Source organism: Bos javanicus, chromosome 11 (genome assembly GCF_032452875.1).
Source record: "Bos javanicus breed banteng chromosome 11, ARS-OSU_banteng_1.0, whole genome shotgun sequence".
Lineage (NCBI taxonomy): Eukaryota > Metazoa > Chordata > Mammalia > Artiodactyla > Bovidae > Bos > Bos javanicus.
In genome coordinates this window covers 103,051,582-103,069,322 of record NC_083878.1, presented here as the reverse complement: position 1 = coordinate 103,069,322, position 17,741 = coordinate 103,051,582, and the positions used below count along the sequence as shown (strand labels likewise).

General features: G+C 62.9%; 2 protein-coding genes across 2 annotated transcripts in view; one reads left to right on the top strand and one right to left on the bottom strand.

The window, feature by feature from the left end:
• Positions 1–8,903, bottom strand: part of KCNT1 (potassium sodium-activated channel subfamily T member 1) — a 79,159-nt gene extending 70,256 nt beyond the window's left edge. Inside the window, exon 1 of the mRNA XM_061434019.1 lies at positions 8,687–8,903. Coding sequence (XP_061290003.1) covers positions 8,687–8,799 — 113 coding nt within the window. The 5' untranslated portion in view covers positions 8,800–8,903. The remainder of the gene's footprint in view (positions 1–8,686) is intronic.
• A 3,587-nt stretch (positions 8,904–12,490) lies between these two features.
• On the top strand, positions 12,491–16,926 carry SOHLH1 (spermatogenesis and oogenesis specific basic helix-loop-helix 1). Its single transcript, XM_061434012.1, has 8 exons — positions 12,491–12,650; positions 13,002–13,139; positions 13,562–13,709; positions 14,168–14,286; positions 14,377–14,474; positions 15,172–15,358; positions 15,791–15,861; positions 16,457–16,926. The coding sequence occupies exons 1-8, from the start codon at positions 12,592–12,594 to the stop codon at positions 16,675–16,677; spliced, it is 1,041 nt and encodes a 346-aa protein (XP_061289996.1). The 5' UTR covers positions 12,491–12,591; the 3' UTR covers positions 16,678–16,926.
• Positions 16,927–17,741: the final 815 nt, after the last annotated feature.

Genomic DNA, 17,741 nt, shown 5'->3' with positions numbered 1-17,741 from the left:
GGCACCCTGACCCTTTGGCCCCAGGGGACAGACAGCCTGGGCCACAGCACTGCACGCTGTGGAAGAGGCCCAGCAGGTGGGGGTGGGGAGGCCAGGTGCACCTGAGGCAGAGCCCTGCTGTTTCCCACCAGGGCTTTCCAGGGGATAGTGGTGGTAAAGAACCCGCCCGCCAACGCAGGAGATACAGGAGACGCAGGTTTGATCCCTGGGCTGGGAAGATCCCCTGTCGGAGGGCATGGCAACCCACTCCAGTATTCTTGCCTGGAGAATCCCATGCACAGAGGAGCCTGGAGGGCTACAGTCCATGGGGTCACAAAGAGTCAGACACAACTTAAGCAGCTTGGCATGCACACACTACCCACAGGTGGCCAAGGGGCATCCCTCTGAGGGGCAGGACTTCCACTTCTCTCCCCTCCCAAATTCCCCTTCCCCCACCCTGGTTGGTCAAGAAGTAAGCACGACTGAGGAGGGTAAAGTGGTCAAAAACCTCCTTCTCCCACCAAAGGCACCAGGCCCTGGTGGTTGCCTAAGTTTGCCACCTCAGCCAAACCATGCCAAAGTACAGAAAGAAACAGAAATGATTTTGTTCATTTCCCTAAGCGGACCCAATCCCATCACCAAAGTCAGGTGCAGACAACACAAGGTATTGATACAAACGAGGAGACCTCCCTGAAGGCTCTAAGTGCAAAAATCCTAAGTAAACTGTTAGTAAGTGGAATCCAGGAGTGCATTACAACACCATACCACCAGCATCCAGGAGGATTTACCCAAGTGTGATGTACTTCACAACGCCAAGGAATTAAAGGGGAAAATCTATATGATTTTGTGAGCGACTACAGAAAAAGGATCTGTTAAGACCCCAAATCTGTTAGTAAAATTAGATATAGAGGGAAATGTTCTTAATTTGATTAGCAAAACCAACAGTGGAATCCTGGGGGCATTCCCACTCCAGGGGGAACACAAGACTGTCCGCTGCAACAGGCCCAACGGGCCTTCTGGGTGCCCACCCAGGAGGGAGACGAAGGGAGGTGTGAGAGGAGGAAGACGGGGGCTCTTTCTCTCGTCAGCAGCAGCATCCCCATTTGCTTCAAAACCCCAAGAGTCAACTGAAACCGATCAGAACAAATGAGAGCTTCTAACGAGGCCGCCAAACCAGAGAACGCCGAAGGTACGAATCGAGGGCAGGAGCAACGAGGCGGCCGCAGCATCACGAGAGGGAGCTCCTGCCCCATTCTCCCTGGGCCTACAGGGTCTCTCGGAGAGGCCGCCCACCGCTCCCCGGCACCGGCTAACGGTGGGAGGAGGTCGCGCTCCCAGCCCTCGACGGTCCCTTACCCAGATGAGGGCGCAAAGTCAATCAGCACACAGCCATTTCGAGTCTGACAAACCGTTTCCAAGATTTACACTGAAGAATAAATACACAAGACCGGCCAGGACGGGTGTGAGAGCAAAACAGAGAAGGGGCGGGCCTTGCCAGCTGTCAGGGCTAATTTATAGCCTCAGCAGAGGGACCGGCTGGAGCTTGGCACGACAGAAGACACAGAGGAGGGGAATTCAGGACGAGAGGAAGGCGATCTCGGGAGGGAAGCGGCCACTTTGGGCTGGGGTTGGAACGAGGGCCACTCATGGAATGCTCACGGCGTCCTGGGTGGTGGGGTTGGCGTCCCCTCATTTTGCTGATGGGGAAACAGAGACACAGAGAAGTGAAGGAACTCAGCTATCCAGGCAGGCCCAGCCCCGGAGCCCAGAGACCCTCAGGGGCGATGCCATCCGGCCAGCCATCAGCTATAAGAAAAAATCCACTTTTCAGCCCCAAACCGAGGAGGAGACCAGAAGAGAACACAGAGCAGGGATGTCTGCGGTGGAGAAGGCCTATCGTTTAGCAGAACAGATGTATACATGCTACGTGGGAACAAGACACTTCCGTTTCGCAGGGAAGAGCAGCGACAGAAATCAGGTCAGTGCCCGGATGCCCGGAAGTCGCCCAGGAAAGACAGACGGGCAAGAGGAGGCAAAGGACAGAGAGGTGGCCACTCAGGAGACGCCACAGAAGTCCAGCTCTACACGCGTGAAGGGCTTCCTGCCTTCCTGGTCATTAGGAGACTGCCGGGAGCAGGAGCTCCGCCCCTGGCAAAGGTCATGAGGAAGGCGGCTCGGCATACGCAAAGGCGGGATCGAGCCTCAGGAGTCCCCCTGGATATTCTCGAGCATCTACCCCCCAAACCAGAGTCTGCCTACTTTCTGCTTTGTGCTCTCACCTACACCTCTGACTTTACGGCTGGGGGGGGGGGGGGCTGTCCCCCACTACGTCTCTCCAAAAAAAGAGTTAACTTACAGCTCCAGTTAATAATTCCTGGGTGTGACAGTGTTTAACCTACAAACTCCTTTGGAAGTCCTCTAGCCTGCCTGAATAGGTTTTTCCGGCCACATGTGATTGTTCAGAGCCTCCCAACTGTGAGAGGCAGGAGATGTTCTACACTGTCTACACACAGATTCCTTTGAGCAGTTAAAAGATTGATTGGAAATCGTATTGGTGAAGGGATTTTCACTTTTTGGGCCAATGTTTGCTGCCAGGTCTCCATATCCCTTACCTGCTGTGTCCCTGGCAGTGTGTGTAACCTTGGACCCTTGAGTTAATTCTTTTCTTGATTGAGCCCACCTCACCTTTGCCCTACAGGAATGCAGCTTTGTCCAATGCTTTTTTGGAGGCTGGCGCCTGACTTTAGAGTAATCACCTTTAGAGAAAAATAAGTTTCTTAAAATGTTAACAGGCCTCCGGGCCAGAAGATGATGCAAATCACCTAAACTTTTGCATAGGATAAGTTTGCAGGAAGAAAGCCTGGCTTATTGCATGACTCTACCCCTTCCCCCATTATCCTCTATGCATAACTTAAGGTATAAAAACTACTTTGGAAAATAAAGTGCGGGCCTGGTTCACCGAAACTTGGTCTCCCCATGTCGTTCTTTCTCTCACCTTCTGGCTGAATTATTCAGCCTCTTTTCTCCACTGAATTTCCTCACTGAGCTATCCTTATTTAACCACTCTTTATATCCTTAATTAACGTTTAATTAAGCAATTGTTTCCTGATCTTCGCCGACGCCGTCCCCGCTTCAAATTCCCTGGATCCCCCGGGGCTGGACCCCAGCAGGAGACAGACCAGCGAGTACCATAACAGGGCCAGGGGGACTCCAACTCCAAGCCTCCGCCCCGGACCCTTCATCTACCCCAGGGACACTGGGCCCCCACCCCGCCTCAGGATGACACCTTGGACGGCCCGGACGTTCGCGACAGAAGACATATCGCCCTGTGAACACAGTCCGCTCCAAGAGAACCCCAGGGAGACAGGCTTGCTCTGCAGGCCTGGCTCACACCACATGTGTAGGCTGTCCCCACCACATGGGGACAGTTCCAGGGAGCTGGGGCGGGGCAGGGATTCAGGCCTGCGCCTCATCCTTGGTGCTGCACCAGGAGACATACTGAGCGGGACTCAAGTTTATTGGACCTGAGAAAAGCTAGAGACCACCTGCCTCCCCCACACGTCACTGGGTTGGAGCCGCAGCCCCCGGGTGGGTCTCTGGGGAGGAGGGGCATACGACCTCCTGGGACAATGTCCCTCCCACCCAGGCTCCTGTAGGCAGGAGTCCAGACGGCTTGGAATGCTCAGGTCGACCCACAGTGTGACTGACGGATGCCCCACTGGCTCAAGGATGTGGTCCTTCTTCTAAGATGCATCCTTCAACCCTGGAGAGCCACGACCGACAGGGATGGCGGATGTGTGCGTGTGCAGAGGTGTGCATGGACCGGTGTGTGCACGCAGATGTGCAGATGAACACACAATGTGCATGTGCACACACACACGTGTGTGTGTACCCCACGTTCACACTGCCCAGCACCCAGGAGAGTCCTCAGACCCTGCAGCACCACCAGGGAGGTGGAGGGCAGTCAAGCACTGGGCTCGGTGCCCAGGGAAGCAGAAAGCCGCCGCCACTCTCTGCTGACCACGACAGAAAAGCTAAGTGCTTCCTCTGTCCTGTAATTAAAAAGCCAGAGCTGCTCAAGCTGCCCAGCAGCTGCTGGTGGTTGTGGGGGGAGGGGGGGCGGTCTCCGGGAAATATCCACCCTCTCACTAGGGGAGGGGGCTTCGAGTCAACGCTGAGGATGGCCAATCACCACCCACTCTGAGGGATATCAGAATCCAAAGTTGAAAGCTCAAAACGCATCGTTGAGCCGAGTTCAAGCTCTGGAGCCACCAAAGAGACTCCTCCTAGCAGCTTCTCCCGTGCGCCAAGCAAGCCCAGGGGACACGAGGAGGGGCCTGGCATCCCTGTAGACACGGGGCCTCGGGCATGTCCATCACCTCCCCGCTCCCTGGCCTTCCCCAAGCCTCGGGCCCACCCTCAGGACACGGGGAAGCAGAAGCCATGGGGACTGCAGCGCCCACCCCGCCCGGCCGCCCACCTGAACTGGGGCCTGCCTCTGTGGAGGGCCCCTGCTGCAAGTCCCCTGAGTGGTCGCAGTGTGCCCAGGCCCCTCGGGGCCAGGCAGTGAGTGCACATCCAGATCACAGGCCCAGCACTCGCCACCTGGCTGCCTGTCCCCTGGCTGGATGTAGGGTGGCTGCTGGTGGGGGCGGATGTTGGGGGGACCACAGACAGGCCTGGGCTGAGCGGGTGGGGCCCACCTGCAGGTGGAAAGCTGCCCTGCCTTCCCCATTCCCACGGCTGCAGAAGGCACCGCTGTGTTCCTGCTGAGCCCTAGGCCCCACGGCTGGCATGGCCTGCAGGGGCGCCTGGGCCTCGTCTGGGGGCTGGGGCCCAGATAGGGACACCCTGCCCACACAGTACATCTCATAACACAGGGCCCTCTCCTTAGAGCCCCGAGTCCCTGAGAATCTGATCCCTGCTGGCTTCCTTGCCCCCCTCCTCCAACCTGCCAACATGTTGGGGTCCCCCTCCCCACACCCTAGGGGCTCCCGTGTCTGCCAGACGGGGTTAAATTCTGCATTCACCCGGCAGCCGGGGCCTCTTCCTCTGGTTTGAGACTCTGAGCTTTTCCCAAGATCAGACACCTGCCAAGAGGCGTCCAGCAGCGGCCTCCGGCCCGGAATCCGGGTCTCTGTGAAGGCGGCTGAAGGCCCAGGCGGGGCCTGTCTTGGGGTGGAGGCAGGAGAGGGGTTTCTGGTCACGTCATTGTCAACATGCGGGCAGCATCCAGGCCCGCAAGGCTGGCACCGCAGGGTGGCTTCCGGGCCTCATTGGCCCATGAAGGACAAGCTGACCACAGCCAGAGAGACTGCAGGAGGAACCTAGGAACACACCCCTCCGTGGGAAGTCCAAAGCACAGGGCAGACCTCCTGGGACAGGCCGTCCCAGGAACCGCAGTCCGGAGCAGGCCTTCTATCTCAAGTTTGAACTTGCTGGCAGCTGGTACGGGCCAGACGTGCCCATCTCCCGGCTCCGCAGGAGGAAGAGGTTTTGGCAAATGTGGCTGGCCCACCCGAGCACACAGCCTGGGAGAGTCCCCACGACTCCTTTATAAACACCCATGTCATCAGGCGCTGCTCCTGGGCCACACTGCCTGCAGGCTCCACCCAGAGACTCCACGCACCCGGGAACAGCCGGCGAAGCCCCACGGCCGCGGAGATGGAACAAGAAACCTCAGGGGAGAGGTCACAGTTCAGTCACGAGACCCTCTGAGAAAAGGGGAAGTTGTGCTAACAAGGCTGGACTCCCGCCGCGCAGGGTAACTCAGGGTTAGTCAGACTCCCAGACGGGCCTCCCTGGTAGCTCAGTCGGTAAAGAATCCGCCTGCAATGCAGGAGACCCTGGTTCGATTCCTGGGTCGGGAAGATACCCTGGAGAAGGGAAAGGCTACCCACTCCAGTATTTTGGCCTGGACAATTCCATGGAGTGTATAGTCCATGGACTCACAAAGAGTCGGACACGACTGAGTGACTTTCACTCTCAGACAGGCCGGGACACCCACGTGGACAGTGGTCAGAGCCAGGCGTGAGGACACGGTGACACCCGCAGCCGCACCTGGACACAAGCAGAGTCCTGTGCAGGTACCACCCTCCCATCCCCGTCTCACTCACCTCTGCCCACCCGAGCTGCAGCCAAAGGCAGACCCCCGAGTTCCCTCCAGCCCCTACACCAGGAAGCCGGCTCTGGCTGGACAGGGCTGCGTTGGACCTCAGGCCTTTTCCCACAGAATCTCGGCCACTTCTGGCTGCCCTGCAGGCACGCCTCCCTAATATGGACCTCCAGCCAGACATGGACCCTGGCGGGATGCCAGCCCTGGATCCGTGCCCTCTGCATCAGGGCCCAGAGGGTCCCACATTGGCCCTGGGGGGAGTTCAGTCAGGAAACCCTCCAAGGAGAGGGGAACTTGTGCTAACAAGGCTTGACCCCTGCCGTGCCAGGGTAACTCAGGGTTAGTCAGGCTCTCAGACAGGCTGGGACACCCACACGGACGGTGGGCAGAGCCGGGCATAAGGACACAGGTGACAGAGACCGGCACCTGGACACAAGCAGCGCCCTAAGGCTGCTGGCAAGAGGCGGGCACCAGCCAGCTCTGGGGCATCTGGGGGTGCCCTAGCCACTCCCTCTCCCACCTGCAGGGCAGAGATGTCAGGACCTGGGGATGGAGCAGGGCTGGAAGGACAGTGCCCAGGGACCGTGGGGGACAGCCGAGGCAGGGGACCCCTGGGCACAGAGGGGAGGCCCCGGGGTTCAGACAGGGAACCAGGCACCAGGGCCAAGACGCCTGCGGCCTGGAGTCCTCCTGGGACCCCCCATACCAGGCCTCACAGCCTGGGGGCAGCCCGGGGACCAGGCAGGGCCGGGGGTCAGATGGGGGTGGAATGCCCCCCACTCCCCACCTGCACCCTCCCCCACCTCCTCTCTCAGAGCTGAAGCCCGTCTCCCTGAGTTGCTGGCCTTGGCCACAGGCCCCACTGAAGCCCAGCCAGGTTTCCCCCTCACCCGGCCTGACCTTCCCTGCAGGGGTCCCCACCTGGCCTGCCTGACGTGCCCTCGGCCCTGGCAGCCACCCCAGATGCCTGCAGCACAACTGGGAATCCTGCAGGGACAGAGGCCAGCTCTGGCCAGGGGAAGGGCACTGTCCAGGGGGAGATGGAGGCATCCAGGGGACTAAGCCCACCCAGCCTAGACCTCAGGACACAGAGCCCCCGCTTCGTCTGGAGCAGGCCGTCCAGGACAGCGGGAGGAGTGGGACATTGGTCACCAGGAAGATGGATGACACCCTTCCAAGCAGGGAGATGGGCAGAGGGGCAGTCAGACCGTGATGGTGCAAGACCCTCTTGGGGTCACCTACTCTGAGCTTGATGGATGTTACCTGGTTGACCCTCAGAGCGACCCAGGGGAGGTCCAGACTGTGCCTACTTCATGGGGTTAATTTTGCTTCCCAAGGACTTCACCGGGCGGCCTGCTCTCAGAGCACTGGCCTCAGGCTGTGCCCCCAGGACCCCACAGGTGCCAGGCTGGTGTTGTCCCTGCCGAGGGACCACCCTGACCCTGGACATGTGGCCAGAAGCCTCCGCTCCCGACCCTGGTCACTCAGCACACACGGCCCTCCCTTCAAGACCATCCGCTCCATTCCTTACTTGACAAGTGGGGAAACTGAGTCCCACAGAAAATGGCCACAGGGCTTGGCCTTGAACCAGGTGTCCACCCCTTCTCTGGCCTTAGAACGGCGGACCGAGTGGGGGCCAGAGGCCAGGGTGTTGCTGAGCTAGGGAGGCTCGCGCTGGGCAGTGGCTGTGGCTGACCTGGAGTCTGGCTCCTGGCCAAGGGTGAGGAGTACCTGTGAGTGCCGACCCTCTGGGGGCTGGTGGGGTCGGGGGAGGGTCCCAGGAAAGGGCCCTGGGGCAAAGCCCCTTGGGATGGTCACTGCTCTGCCCTTCCGGGGCCCCCGCCAGCGCTGTGCCCTTGGTGCTGGTCAGCAGGGGCCACGTGGCACCATGGATGTACAGGGAAGGTCACCTCCCGGCCACCTGGAAGGCTCTGCTAGTCGGCCCTCTCCTCACACGTGGACAGAGAAGTGACTGGCCGGCGAGCACCACGGGACCAGACCCCACCCCTGCCCTTCGTCTGACAGCCCGCCTGCACCCCACACCCCACGCCCCACACGGGGCTCTTCCTAGGAGGAGCTGCCCCTGGGAAGCGGGGAAACCCCACTCCCCCCCAGAGCCTTGCTGGCCTGGGCCAGGCCGTCCCACAGGCTCCTTCCCCAGGCCAGACCAGAGAGGGGGCTGGGAGGCCGGCACAGTGCCCGGCCCCTCTGGCACAGAGGGCATCCCAGCTTCCTGCCTGCAGGGTCTGCGCCTCCCAGTGCCTGGGAGATGTATGTAAGCCTGGCCACGCCGTGGCCACCCTCCATCAACGGTGCAGACAGACAGACAGTCTGGGCACCTGCTGGTGATCTGAGTGTAAGTGCCCAGCGTGCTGCCACCCGGCCTTGAGGGGCAGCCCTCTCCCCCACGCTCCCCAGGCTCCGTAGGGACGTAAGCTCACCGTGGTGGTGGAGGTTGGGGGGAAGGATGGGGGTAGAGGGGCAGGCGGCTAGGGAAGTGGGGATTCTGAGGATGAGGGGTCCTGGGAGGGTGGCATGAACTCCATCTGGGGTCCCTCCGCATGGGGGGCGGGGGGGCCCGGCAGACCGTACCTGGGGGCGCACTGGCCGTCGTCGAACACGAAGGTCCGGTTGGTGTGGCCCCCGCCTTGCACCCCGCTGTAGACATCTCCTGGACCCCTGCGCACCCCGTCGTGAAGCGGCATTGGGCTGGCGGCGGCTGCGACTGGGAGGCAAGGGACACACCGGGAGCGACAGGAGACTTCTTCCCCTCCACCCCCTTCCCAGCGCTGAGCCCTGAAACACTTCTCTGATTTCGGTGGGGGTGGGAAAAAAAAAAATCCTGTTCCAGGGATGGTTTCGGCGCCGGTGCGGGGGCGCCCCCTGCTGGCCATGCCGGGAACCGCGCGAGGGACGGGGCTGTGGTCCCTGCGCGTCCCATCTGCGGAACAGCCTAATCCTGAGACCCTGAGCCCCTGAGATCCGGGGCACAGGCTCTTCAAATGCTAAAAAAAACCCCAAAATCCCAAAGACCACCCCCCCGGGGGGCAGGGTTCCACGGTGGGAGGTGCTCCCAGGGGGCTGGGGGCCTCTGCGCGCTTCATGGGTGAGGGTGCCTGCGCAGCTGACCCTGCCCGCCTCTGGGGCGGGAGGGGCGGCCGGTCAGCATCTGACCCGCCCCCATCTCTCCTGCGCCCCCCTCCCCGCCCTCCCCCAGCCCTCCACGGCACCGGTCACTCCTGCAGACACCCGCCCACAGACCCCGTGTGTCCATCCGCATCAGCCTCACCCCTGGGAGGCCCCTGGGCCTGGAGAGGGAAGGGAGGTCAGAGCGCTGGAGGCGGGAGTGAGCGACCCGCCCCCACCCCACCAGGCCTACACACTGAGCCCCGCCCCCACCCCACCAGGCCTACACAGTGAGCCCCAGCCCCACCCCGAGCATCTTGCAAACAGGCAGAGAGGCTGGGCTGGACCCTGCTGCAGCTCCACCACCCAAGGGAAGATGCTCAGGAAGCAGAGGGATTGACTGGTGACACCCACCACAGGCTAACACGGACATCCTGGCTCAGGGTCCCTCCCCGCACCCCATGCAGAGTCCTACAGGTAGAGCCCCCGGGTCTGTCCCCACCCTCAGTGAATGAACCAGGAGCATGGAGAGAAGCAAAGGCAGAAAAACAGACACAGGGGCAAGAGAGCAGCCTCTGAAAAGAGGGCGAGGGGCTGGGGCGCCAGATGGGGCAGGGGCCACTGAGCCAGCACCACCCAGGCAGCTCTTCTCAAGGCCCTGGGCACCAACCCACCCCCCTGGGGAGGTCAGGGTAGGGGCTGCCAGGGCGGGGCTGGACCCGCTGATTGGGAGGGCGCATGGCAGGTACTTTGCGGTCCTGACGCCTGCATTGCTCCTGAGGTCCCATCTCTGTTTACTCCCAGGAGATGGCAAGCTCAACATCATGGTTTTCCTGGAGGGGGCACTCCGTGAAGGCATGGATCGCCCCAAAGTCCTCCGGAGGGCAGCGTGGACCCCCAACCGGCTCACCAGCAGTCTTGCACCCTGGGGGCTTTCTCTGCTCCCTCCTGAGCGGTCCCACCCACCCCTGCCCCACCCCCGCCCCACCCCCAGCAGGACTCCCGCCAGTGTGTGTCCATCTTACAGACCCCTTGGAGGTGCCCTGCTGGTTGGTCAATGAGATGACTAGCCGGCTCTGTCAGTGATGGGAAACAGACAAGCCTGGTAACATTCCTGACATCATCAAGGAAAACAAAACACAGCTTCCCTCTGCCATGGAGGAGCCAAGCCCCAAAACACCGGCCTGTCCATCCATCCCCAGCCGGGAGCAGGGAGCCCACCTGCCCCCGGCCCCCCTGGCCCAGGGACCCCTGCACACTCTCAGCCAATGTTCTCCGTGGGGTCTATTCCAGCACCGCCCTCCCTTGGGCACCAGGAACACTCCCAGGGCACGGAGCCTGGCTTCTCCTTACACCTCTGATAAACCCCGGACCCTAGGTGCTAGCAGAACTGACCGTCCCCAGCCTTTCTTGGGTTCAGCCCAGAAGCCGGGCTGTGGGCTGGGCGTAACCGGGTCTCCCTGCTCCCAGACTTGACATCAGATCCACACACCTTCTTAGCATCGCCGTCGACTGTGACTTGGGTCCCCTGCTCAGCGCCCGCTTCATCCCAGGCCCTGGCCTCCTCCCTCTTCTCCTGCATGGCCTGACACCGCAGGCCCTGGGTATGGCCCCCACCCGTCCTCCAGCGTCTGACCTGTGGCCTGGCCTGCGCTGACCGGCCCCTCCTCCGTGCTGCCTTCAGGCTGTGGAGCTGATCAGGGCTGGAGAGTCAGGCCCAAGCCATCAGCTCTCAGGACCTCCAGGGCCACATTTCAGCCATCTCTGGGCGTCCCCACGGTCCACAGTCCACCTGAGGACGCCCTCCTGTAGCCCCCAGCCCCTCCTCAGTTGCAGACAGGTTTCTCGCTTTCCTGGGACAGAGGCTCTGCTCTGGCCCCTGGCCCTGTCCCAGGACGACCACCTGGGGTGGACTCCACTCACCGCAGGGACACCTGCCCCAGCTCCCTTCTGCTTCCCCTCGTGGGAGATGAGGTCTCCCCGACCGTGGCCTCCCCCAGGAAGGGCCCCGCACGTCCCCAGCAGCCCCCTTCAGCATGAGCTCTGACATCCTCCCGACTGAAATAAGGACTTAGTACCCTCTTCTCCTGCTACAAGTCTGCCTCCTTGAAAGAGGCGGCGTCTCCACTTTCCCCTCCCTCCCTCCCTTCTTCCGTCATCCCTCCACCGGACTTAGTGGGCCGCACGCCCAGCACTGGGCCAGCCCCCGGAGATCCAGCAAGGAGCACAGGCCTGGAGACCCAGCCACTCACACTTGAGCGTCAGGAGTGGGCAAAGGGAGGTTTGCCCGCACCAACCTGCTGGAGACAGCGGCTCCGTGCAGCGAGGCCTGAGCCAAGGGCCCTGTCAGGGCAGGAAAATCAGAGGGCAGGTAGAGGGCAGGCGGGTGGGCCACGGCCTAGGGGGAAGGGGCAGGAAGGCCAGCCAGCCTTCCAGTAAGCCAGAAGCTAGGGAGGGCAGAGAGAGGGTGGGTGGGATCAGAGGCAGGCCTGGGAGGTGTGGGGATGCCCCTGGCTCCTAGGTCAGTGGTGGCACTGGCTTAGGCAGAACCCCCCTGGACAAGGATGAGATTTGGGGTAGGGGCACCTGCAGGCCCTCAGAGGCGGGTGAAGGCTCTCTGCCCATCCTTAACCAGCCGAAGTCCCGCGATCTCTGCTGACCAGCCTCCCAGCTCCTCTTGCATGTAGCTCCCCCAGCCTCTCACCCCCGCCTCCAAGGGGGCCCACAAGGATCCTAAAACCTTCCTCTAATCCCCCCGGCCCTGTAGTTCCCTCCTCCGCTCTCAGGTAAGACCAACGCTTCCTGCCACAGAGGCGGTCCTCCCTGCCCACCAGGCCCACTTGCCAGCCCAGGAACCCACCTGGGCTCCTTCCCTGAGAAGCTTTGCGCAGTTCGGTCCTCACCCTGATGGATCCCGTCCGGCCCCTCCCTCCACCCTCAGTCCTTGCCCCCTGCCCCCCACCCTCAGTTGTGAGATCCTTCAGGGGAGCGCCCCAGCTCGGGACTGGCACCTGAGGGTGCCCACGGTGGGCAGGTGAGAGGAGACCCCCCACTCCAGTGGGAAGCTGGGCTGCCCAGCTGGAAGCGGTGGGGGAGGACTGTCCATCTTGGGCACTAACCCAGGTGTGCCTTTCTGGCAATTTCTCCAACAGAGGGACCTCACCGCAGGAAGCGGGGCAGAAGTAGGGCAGCGGGGTGGAGGTGGCGCAGAGCACGCGGGGGCGGGGCAGGCTCCGTCCGGGCGGGAAGCACGTGGGGGCGGGTAGAACGCACGTGAGGGGGCGTGGCTGGGAGGACGGCGTGCGTGGGGCGGGGCGCACGTGGCAGAGTCCAGGGCCTTGCGGCTCTCTTCCGCAGCTGTGCGCGCGCTCATGGCGTCCCGGGCTCCTGAGCCCCGCGCTGGGGTTCCGCGAGTTTCCCGGGGATGCAGGTGAGAACTGGGGAGCGGTTGCTGGAGGGGGTCAGCTGGGACGCCCTTGCCCAGGGATGCTTGGGCGGGTGGGGGGCGGGTGGTGGTCCGGGCCCGACTCTTCTTTCCAATTGAAATGAAACTGAGTCCTAGCCCCACACAGCAGGGCCCGCTTGGGGCCCACCCCGACCCCCGGGTCTTTGAAGGTTGCGGGGGGAAGACAGAGGGGTGCCAAGAGGCAGGACCTACAGGGCCGTGTTCTAGGCCCTTGTCCTGAGGCCACCCCCTCTAAGACGTTCATCACCGCTTCTGGGCGCTAGGGGCGTTTTCTGGGGTCACAGAGCCCCGCGCTCGTGTCTTTTCTCGCGGCAGTGGCCCTTTCCCATCGAGCACCCAGGTCTGCTGCGAGGACCACCCTGGCCAGGGTTCGGGCCAGACCAAGGGGCCTGCGGTGGCGGAGGGTCCCGGCTCCCACCTGCCACGGAACGTGCTCAGCGAGAGGGAGCGCAGGTGGGGGCCGTCGTGGCGGCCGCGCGGTGGGGGCGGGGGTCCGAGGAGGTCAGGTCTGCGCCCGCCGCCTAGTTTCAGACAGCTGTTTGGTAAGGGCACGCTGTAGCGAGTTCTCAAGGTAAATATAGCCCTCGTGCTGGGGGAGGGCCACCAGTGCAGCCCTTTCTTTGACGTGAAGTTCAGGACCACTCGAGGTTGTACATTTGGGGCCGGTCCCCGCTCCAGGCAGGGGTGGTGGTCTAGGCTTGGTGGTGGCCTGTGGCAGACGCCCTGCTAAGCCTGCAGCTGGGGTCCAGGGCCCCTGGGGCCAGGGCAGTGCTCTGACCTGGTTCCTGAAGGGCTCAAGGCTTTCTGGGGCTGTCCTCTCGTTTCCTGGCCAAGCCAGACAACCCTACAGTCGGGGGTCCCTTCTCTGCGAGCAGGAAGCGGATCTCCTTGAGCTGTGAGCACCTGCGGGGTCTGCTGCCGCGGTTTGACGGCCGGCGGGAGGACATGGCCTCGGTCCTGGAGATGGCAGTGCAGTTCCTCCAGCTGGCAGGCACCCTGGTGCCCGGCTGGGAGCAGCAGGCTGTGAGTCGTCCTGTGACCACTGGGTTAGCCCTCTGCGGAGGAGCCATGGGCATCTCCCTGCTCCCAGTCCCCCTCTGTCCCCCGGCAGCTCCGACCACTGGGCGGCCTGGCTTCCCTGGCGTCCCCGCCCCGCATGCCCAGGGCTGCTGTTTCCCGTAGACACACCTCCGTTTGCGTATCACACCTCCTCTGGGAACCCAGGGGATGAACTGTGGTTTCCACTTACATCCCTTGCCATTGCCCATGGTGCCAAAGCTGGCATAGGTAAAAGTACCCCCCTCCCCCGGCGGGGCACCAACTTCAGCCTCCCTCGCCCCAGTCCGGAGCACAGGGTCTGCGCTCAGGGTGGATCTCCGGGACCCCAGGCGGGCTGTCCAGGGCCGACCGCAGCCTGCCTTGCGTGCGTGGTTTCCGGTTGACAGTCTCGGCTGCATTTCTGCTGTCTGTCTCCGCTTCAGGCTCTCACTTCCTCCAAGGAGCCGTGGCTCGCATGGCAGACGGATGTCCTGCAGCTGGCCCTGGCGAGTCAGGCCCCGGCGGGCGCCCCGGACGCCGGCGTGGGAACATCCAGTGTGATGTCAGTGTCCCCGTGGGGCCGGGGGCCATGGTGGGGGGGGTGCGTGCAGACCACTCAGAGGCTCTCCTTTTGTCTTTGCACACCACGCAGTCATCAGGCCCCCCCGAGCTGTGAGGCTGCGGCTGTGGACGAGGGTGAGGCCCTGTCGGGGGTGGCCGACATGCTGGACAGGCCACCAGCGCTGCCTGGTGAGTGTGAGTGGGTCCCCGTCCTCCCCTCGTGCTGTCCACAGCCAGGCGCATGAGGCCGCCACGATGACCATGTCCCCCTTGTGCTGGACACCCAGCTGTGGGTGGCTCCCCGGACCATGACTGCCGCTCCCGAGTGCCGCAGGAGGCGAGACTGTGCGTGCCCACCCAGGCGGGGAGGGGTCCTGCTGTGGTCAGGGCCGGCAGGAGAGCTGGTGGTGGTTTAGTCGCTGAGTCGTGTCCAACTCTCACGACGCCATGGACTGTAGCCCTCCAGGCTCCTCTGTCCGTAGGATTCTCCAGACGAGAATACTGGAGTGGGTTACCGTTTTCTTCTCCAAGCAGAGCTGGGCCTCCAGGGAAAGTCGAGAGCTGTACATGGGGTGTGGGGATGGAGGAGTCACACAGCAGGGTAGACGGGTCCTGGAGATAGAGGAGGCGGTGGAGCGTGAGGGTCCTGGGGTCTGAGCCGCACCTGTTTGGCCTGAGGCCGAGCGGCCACGTCCTGCAGGCGGCCTCCCTGGCCTCAGGTGTGGGGTGCTTCACCTCTGGACCCTTACCTTCTCTTGGTTGCCTGTTGGCACCAGGTTCCCGAGCCTCAGGCATTCCCTGTGCGGGACGCAATGGGCAGGGGCTGCGGTCTTCGTTGGGGGGGCGGGGCTCATTCTTCTTTACCCACTCCTTGCTTCCCTCGTAGAGTCGCCCAGCCTCGTCCCCCAGTCCCCAGGCCCGAGACCCCCCAAGGTCCTGAGGCCGTCCCCTCTGTGGCCGGTCCGCTCGCAGCAGTCCCCTTCCCCACTGGTGAGTGAGGAGCCCCGGAGCTGCCTGGGCCAGGCGGGGCCCCCCACTACGAGGGCTGACAAGGCCCTGATGCCGGACTCCAGGTGGGTGCCCGGGTGCGTGTGCATGAGCTGCCAAGGCCTCCTCCCAGACCCCCGCCCCCGGCCCCAGCTGCCCGGACCCGCTGCCCAGGAGGTCTCTGCCCGTCCCGTCCTTGCTGTGCCCGGGTGGCCAGACTCTGCCGTGTGGCTTTGTAGTCTGTGTGTGTTGGGAAACACTACTGTCTCCCTAATTGTCGTCTGTTTTGGCTGATGGTAAATGAGTTTGTGTTTTGTGAGTTCCACCAGCTGGGGCGTGGGCTGAGAGCTCTCGGGGGGCTGGAGAGGAGCTGGCAGCGGGCTGGGTGGGCAGGGTCCGGCGGGAGGGAGCAGCCCATCAGTAAGCTGCCTTTCCGGGCCCACGCCCTCCTCTCGAGGTGCAAGGCCCAGGGTCCACCTGGGACGACCGGGGTGGGGCTTCCTTCTCGTCCTGTCCAGGTCTGTGTCGGGATGTGACGTGGCAGATGGTGCGTCCGTTCTGCTGAGCCCTGGGCCTGACTGGTGGTTGGGTGAGTGGACCGCTTTCCTACCACCCCCAACCTGGAGCCTGGGTTGGTCCTCAGGCAGGGCTGGGGACAGGCAGCTGGGACCGTGGGGAGATGGGCCCCAGCTTGCCGTGTGACGCCAAGGTTCCAGTGTCTGCATCTGAGTTCTCGTTCCCTTCTCTGCTGGTGTTTTTGGGGACCCCTGGGTCGGTGGGGGGGATGGCAGGTGAGGTGCATGCTGATCGGCGGTGGGCATCTGTGGGTGAGAGTGTGTGAGTGCTGGGTGTCAGTGGCTGCAAGTCGGCTTCAGAGCTTTCCCCCAAGAACTCGTGCCCACAGAGGCACGTGGGTGCGGGGTGAGTCGAGCGTGTGCAGGATCTGGCGTGGAGGGGGTGCACCTCCCTGGTTCTGGCCCTCCCAGGGGTCTTGAGCAGGGCCAGCAGGAGTGGGCCCACCCACCTGGTCAGGGGCCCTTCTGAGGATGAGCAGGGGACTTCTTGGTGGGGTGGGACAGATGGGGGGGGGGAAGGGTGTCATTTTCTCTACGCTGACCCTACCCTGCCCACCATGGGTCCTGGGGTCCTTGTCTGCTCTGCTGACACGTCCCATCTGCTTCCAGGGTCCCTGGAGGGCAGAGGCAGCGGCGCCCCTTCTCGGGTAGCCACCAGGAACAGCCCGCTGGACAGGCTCGAGCCGGGCTTCCTGGGAGACCCCGAGTCTGGCCCCCAGGAGGAGTCCCCGGACGGGCCCCTGGAGCCGTGGGGCTCGGATGGGAGCTGCCCCAGCCCAGTCCTGCGGGATGAGGTGGACAGCATCTTCCCCGACTTCTTCGCCTGCTGAGACCAGGGGAACGGGACCTTTTCGGCAGCACGTGCCACACACTCAGGCGGGGTTTTATTCTGGGTTTGGGCTGCAGCTGTGGTCTAATTCCAGCGAAGGCTGGTGGGGAGCGGAGGCTGAGTATTAAAGAGGAGAGCGATTTTCCTGGAGGAAGCAAAACTTGTGTAGCTTTTGTGCAGTTGATGCGATTCACTGGGCACATGGCACCAGTTCCGTTCACAGTGCGGGCGCCTGCCTGGGTTTGTTTCTGTGAGGTTCCCGGCCTGTGCGATCTCTAAATAACGGCGCTGGGGCTGGCGGGGGCAGGGGCTCCCTGGACTGAGACTCCTGTGTCCTGGGCCTGCTCCCCGAGAGGTGGGTGTGGGACTCTCTGCCCCTGCAATACTGGTCCCAGGAGCTCCAGAGACATCCATCGGGGAGGCCTGTCTCTAGGCCAGGAGGTGCCGGGGTAGGACGGACCTCTGTCTTTGAGGTGGGGGCCTCGGTGCTCCCCTCATGGGGCCTGTTGGGGGTCCGGGGCAGAGGCTGCCTGGATTTTAACGCTTGGACTCCTAGCTGTTCCCGTCCGCCCCGGGATCTGGGAAGCACTGGGTTCCTGGGAGGAGTGCCCCTCCACTCTGATATGGCAGGGTGACCCTGTCTGAGTCCCGCTACCTTTCAGCCACTGTGAAGGTGGTGCCAATCTTTGAGCCAGGCTGGTCAGGGGCTCACTCCTCTCTGGCCTCTGTGTGTCCCTTTCTGGAGACTCCAGGTTCTGGGCCCACCTGGAGGAACCCTGTCTGAGCTCTGGGCAGCCTTAACCCAACACCCCAGGAGGGAGGCAGGGGGACGGGACGGGCTCAGCTCTTTCAGAAGCCTGCCTGAGGCCCCAGGGGGACAGGTGGACGCACCCTGACCCTTAGACGTCTTACTTGGACGCTTAGAAGGTGAGGGATAGGACCCTGCCGCAGGTGGTAGGCTTGTGCTGCCTCGATCCCATGGCTGGGCACGGGGGCTGGACCCGGTGCTAGAAATGGTCCTGGGCCAGGGTTGACAGCGGTGCCTGGGCTGTTGTGGGAGGAGCG